Here is a 6,000-nt window from a genome sequence, read left to right on the forward strand (position 1 = left end):
GCTGTGTGAATTTCCTTTCTATAGCATATGTCTCCATGACATATGATAAGGAGAAAATCCCATCACTCTGATGACAGGCATCCTGTCATAAACAGGCCCTTGAAGTTGTGAACACAAGAAAGAGTATCTTAACAGAGCTAACAAAGTTGAAATTGCAACTCGGGACATCTATGATTTTCCTTATTGCTAAGATGCCAGGAGAAGGATCTGGTAAGGAAGTTACTAAATCAACCCTTTTGCTTCACTGACACCAAAAAGCATACTCTGACTTTACTTAAGATAACAAAGGAGACTATTAGGTCCAGGCTTTTCTTAACTGAAACTCTGGCCTTCACTAAAGGAGGATGTGGGAGTGCTGACAATATTCCAACCACATTGTAGAAACCTGTTTTGAACACATTGTAGAAACCTGTTTTGAACAGGACAAATTATAGCTCATTGAGAGAGGGAAGGCCCTAAAGTGAAGGACTGAAGAATAAGGAAATAATGGGTATGGTGGAGAGGCAGTATACTGAGGAAGATGACATGCTGGAATGGGCTGATTTACACAGGGAAAGGAGTTTGCCCAAGTACCCAAGGTTTTCCATGAAATATGAGGCAAATTTCTCTTGGGTGAGTTCAGAGTGGACAGTGGGAGTGAGACAGAAGGGAGGGTTGGGGAAGAATGAAAAGAATTAGAAAAGCTGCTGGGACTAATGGGCCAGTGAGTCAGTTATGTTGTTCAGGCATTTCAGTTGTTTCTGACTGTTCATGGTCCTGTCTGGGGTCTTCTTGGCAAAGATGCTAGAGTTGTTGGCCATTTGCTTTTCAGGCTCATTTTACAGGTAAGGAAATTGAGGCAGACAAGCTTAAGTGACTTGCCCAAGGTCACACAGCTAGTAAGTGTCTGAGGTAGGATTTGACCTACAGTGTTCCTGACCAGTACTCTATGCACTGAACCACCTAGCTGCTCCAAGAGAGTCAGTTAGAGACATGTCAAAGGATAGCCTTGCCACAGGGAAGGCCACACTGAGACTCAACGGACTCAGACAGCCTGCTTTTATGATTTTCTCTCTCTCTCTATTCAGTAGCACCCAAGTAGTAGCAAAGGCTGCTGCCTTACTTAGAATTAATCCAAGGCTCTGCTTTACATAAATAATCAACCTGTGTCCATCCCTTGATCTCTGAGGTTCAATCTTTGGCATGTCCTTGGAGAATCATTGGCCAGAATCATTGACAGCCACCTTTAGTCTGAGGAAGTGGGAGGGAGAAACTCCCAGGTGTCCCATAGTATGAGATGCTTCAGGAGCAAGAAGGAAGTGTTTGGGATCTTCACTATGAGTCTGGTAAGGTCACAGCAGGGTTAGAACTAGGCAGAGGCCACTCACTATAGGAGATAAGGTGCAGTAAAGGGCCAGAAACAGGGCTGAGACCAGAAACTCCATTTGTGAACTAAGACAGAGACCATAGTACAGGGCCTGAGGTAGAATCTGGGGCCTGGTGTCAGCCCTGGCCCCGGTCAATTAGTCAATCAGCAGGGATTGAGCACCTCCAGTTTTCTTGGTACCTCACTAAGCTTCTGAAAGGGAAAAGCCATACAAGAAGTGAGGCTCCTAAATGGTTTAAGAAGAGGAGAATTAGGGAGTAAAGTCTCCAAATCAAACCCAAAGAGACAAAACTTTTAAGCCCAGCTCAGATGTATTGTGGGTTATGTTCCAGAACACCACAATAAAATCAGTATTACAATCAACTGAGTCACCTGAATATTACGGTTTCTCACTGCATATAAAAGTTGCGTTTATAGTATTCTGTTGTATATTTTATGTGCAGTACTATTATGTCCAAAAGAAAAGTACCTACTTCAAACACATTTTATTACTAAAAAAAGGTAACTACTTGCTGAGCCTTCAGTGAATTTTAATGTTTTTGCTGTCAGAGGCTTAGGCCCAATGTTGATGGCTCCTGACTGCTCAGGGGGGGTGGTTGGTCAAGGTTGGCAGTTACCTTGCAATAATGAAATATACATTTTTCACACTTCATTTATTTTGACTTTCAAATTTTCTCCCCTTCTCTCTCCTCCCCCCTCAAAAGACCATGCATTCTGATTACCCCTTCCTGCAATCTGCCTTCCTTTCTATCACACCCCTCACTTGCCTTATCCCCATCTTCTCTCTTTTCTTGTAGGGCAAAATAGATTCCTGTACCTCATTACCTGTATTTCTTATTTCCCAGTTACTTGTAAGAACAATTCTCAACATTCTTTACTGCAACTTTGACTTCTAACTTCTCTCCCTTCCTCCCTCCCCACCCATCCCCACTGAGAAGGCAAGCAGTTCAATATAGGCTATATATGTGTAGTTTTGCCCAAGACTTCCATAATAGTCTTCTTGTGAAAGACCAACTATATTTCCCTCCATCCTATCCTGCCCCCCATTAATTCTATTCTCTCTTTTGACCTTATCCCTCCCTAAAAGTGTTGACTTCTCATTACATCCCTCCCCTCATTTGTCCTCCCTTCTATCATCCCTACCCACCCCACTTATTCCCTTCTCCCCTACTTTCCTGTAGTGTAAGATAGATTTTCATACCAAATTGAGTGTGCATGTTATTCCTTCCTTAAGCCAAATGTGATAAGAGGAAGCTTCACTTTTGCCCTCTCACCTCCCTTTTTTCCCCTCCATTGAAAAAGTTTTTTCTTGCTCCTTTCAGAAGAGATCACCTGTCCCATTCCATTTCTCCTTTTCTCCTCCCAACATATTCCTCTCTCACCCCTTAATTTTATTTTTTTTTACATGTCATTCCTTCCTATTCAACTCACCCTGTGCTCTGTATCTATGTGTATGTATAATCCCTCCAAGTACCCAAATACTGAGAAAACTTCCAAGAGTTACAAATATTATCTTTCCATGTAGGAATGTAAACAGTTCAATTTTAGCAAGTCCCTTATGATTTCTCTTTCCTGTTTACCTTTTCATGCTACTCTTATTCTTGTGTTTGAAAGTCAAATTTGCTATTCAGTTCTGTTCTTTTCATAAAGAATGCTTGAAAGTCCTCTATTTCATTGAATGACCATTTTTTCCCTTGAAGTATTATACTCAGTTTTTCTGGTTAGGTGATTCTTGGTTTTAATCCTAGTTCCTTTGACTTCTGGAATATCATATTACAAGCCCTTTGATCCCTTAACGTAGAAGCTGCCACCTCCTGTGTTATCCTGATTGTATTTCCACAACATTTCATTGTTTCTTTCTGGCTGCTTGCAATATTTTTTCCTTTATCTGGGAACTCTGGAATTTGGCTACAATATTCCTAGGAGGTTTCCTTTTTGGATCTCTTTCAGGAGGGGATTGGAGAATTCTTTCAATATTTATTTTACCCTCTGGTTCCAGAATGTCAGGGCAGTTTTCTTTGTTAATTTCATGAAAGATGATGTCTAGGCTATTTTTTTTATCATGACTTTCAGATAGTCCCATAATTTTTAAATTGTCTCTCCTGGATCTATTTTCCAGGTCAGTTGTTTTTCCAGTGAGATATTTCACATTGTCTTGTACTTTTTTCATTCTTTCAGTTTTGTTTTGTAGTTTCTTGGTTTCTCATGAAGTCATTAGCTTCCATCTGCTCCATTCTAATTTTTAAAGACTTATTTTTTCAGTGAGCTGTTGAACCATGTATTTCCATTTGGCTTTGGTCTGTGAACAGGATTCCCTCTCCAGAGCCTCCACCAGCTCCACCACCCCAGCCAGCACTCCTCCTCACCACAGGGCTGAGATCCAGATCACCTGCTGAATTCCACCAGTGTGTTTAGGCCATGGCTTCAACAATGGAAGCTGCCACTGCCTAGGGCCAGGGCTAAAATGCTGCATTCCCTTCTGACCTAGGTGAAAAAGCTTTCCATTGACCTTTGACGCTGTCTTTGGCATTTGTGAGTTGAAGGATCTGGGACCCGCAGTTGCTCCTCATGTCACCTTGAAACCCCCTCCAGTCCTGTCCCTGCCATGGTATGGCCAAGGCTAGGCTGTGCTCTCTTCTGCAACCAGTGCAATAGACCTTTCCATTTGGCCTCCCAGGCTGCCTTGGCTTGGAAATCTCTTTCACTCTGTCGTTTTCTGGCTTCTGTTCCTCGAGAATTTGCTTAGAGTCATTTTTTACAGGTATTTTATGGGCTTTGGGGGGAGAACTTCTAGAGGTGCATCCTTCTATTCCACCATGTTGATTCCACCCCCAATAAAATATATTTTTAAGAAAACGAAACAAAAGACAGTAGAATAGAGAAAGGAGATCTATTACCATGGACAGAGCATGTCCACTTGCAGGATTGGAGTTCTAGTCTCAGTGCTGAGTTGTTGGGCAGGTCACTCAGCCATTCTGAACTTGTGATATGAGCTATGAATGTAATGAGAATGCTGGGTCTGCCCATGACATAGGTGTTTGTGAGGATTCAGTGTGATGGTGTATGAAGCTATTTTAAATCAAATTGTCCTGCAGATGTGAACTAATGGCATGTTCAAATGATGGATTTTGAACTTTGAAGACTTTTGTCTGGAACTGGGTAAAGACAGCCTAGTTTACTTTATCCCAAGAGTGGGAAGGGATTATAATTCTAATTATGTGTGTACATGTGTCTCTTTATATATGTTACTTTGTTTGTTTCTTGCAGGAGAGATTAGACCTGAAATGAAAGATGGTACTGCAAAATTCAGCATTTCTTTGAAAGAAATTCATGAGGAGAGGGATGGTCCTTGTGACTCCACTAGGAGACAAATCTGTGTTGCATTTCACAGAATCCACACAGGAGAGAAACCTCATGATTGTCATCATTGGGGGAAGGACTTGAGTCAACAGTCATGCCTTATTTACCAACAAAATTCATAATGGAGAGAAACAACAAGAGTGTTATGAATTTGGGAAAGCTTGTAATGAACACTCATTCTTCATTATTCATCATAGTATTCACAGTAACAGGAAAACTTATGAATGTAATCTGTGTGGAAAGGTTTGTAGATGAAGCTCCAGTCTTGCTGTACATAAGAGAATCCACATTGGAGAGAAACCTTATGATTGTCATCAGTGTGGAAAGGCTTTCACACTAAACTTCAATTTTGTTAAACACCAAAAAATCCATACTGTAGAGAAACCTTATGAATGTAATCAGTGTGGAAAAGCTTTCAGTCCCAGTTCCAGTCTTGCTCTTCATCAGAGAATCCTCATTGGAGAGAAACTTTATGAGTGTAATCAATGTGGAAAGTGTTTTTGAAGAGGCTATGGTCTTACTTTACATCAGAGAATCCACACTGGAGAGAAACTTTATGAATGTAATCACTGTGGAAAGTGTTTTAGAAGAAGCTATGATCTTACTTTACATAAGAGAATCCACACTGGAGAGAAATTGAATGTGATAAAACTTTTTTATACACTCTCACCTTACTAAACAAATCTGATGAAAGAAAAGTCCAAAAGACATAATTTCTAGGTAGACATTTCATTCCTTATGGCTGGTGAGTATTTAATTAAACAATGATCACTTAGGTCACAACTACAAACCAAAGCTGGACTTTTCTCCCCTAACAGAAGTTTGGAGTATTTGGTGCAACACCTGATCTACTCCCTCTTTGATGGGTTTCTGCCTCAAGGTGGTTCAAAAATAACAAGAAAGCAATAACAACTAACCTTTTAGTCGTGCCTGCTATGTGGCCGTTATGGGGTCAAGTGCTTTCGAGATAATATCTCTCATGTGAGCTTCACAACAATATTTAAAGGAAGTTCCTGTTGTCTCTCTTGCAGGGAGAGGGTATGACTTGTCCAAGGTCACAGTGCTAGAGGTGTCTGAGGTGAAAATTGAATTTAGGCCTTCCTGACTCTTGAGTCCAGTTCTCTATACAAGGCCTTTTGTTGTTCAGCTGTTTCAGTCATATCTTGGCAAAGATACTGGAGTGGTTTGCCATTTCTTTTGGCAGCTCATTTCATAGATAAGGAACTGAGGAAATAGGCTTAAATGACTTGCATAAGGTCACCCAGCTAGTAAGT

At 40.9% G+C, this 6,000-nt stretch overlaps 1 protein-coding gene across 1 annotated transcript in view; it reads left to right on the forward strand.

Moving 5' to 3' along the window:
* The window catches only part of LOC140508143 (uncharacterized), a 29,603-nt gene extending 24,199 nt beyond the window's left edge, over positions 1–5,404 (forward strand). Inside the window, exon 6 of the mRNA XM_072615906.1 lies at positions 5,253–5,404. Within this exon, the coding sequence (XP_072472007.1) occupies positions 5,253–5,404 (152 nt within the window). The remainder of the gene's footprint in view (positions 1–5,252) is intronic.
* Positions 5,405–6,000: the final 596 nt, after the last annotated feature.

Source organism: Notamacropus eugenii, chromosome 5, assembly GCF_028372415.1.
Source record: "Notamacropus eugenii isolate mMacEug1 chromosome 5, mMacEug1.pri_v2, whole genome shotgun sequence".
Taxonomy (NCBI): Eukaryota; Metazoa; Chordata; class Mammalia; order Diprotodontia; family Macropodidae; genus Notamacropus; species Notamacropus eugenii.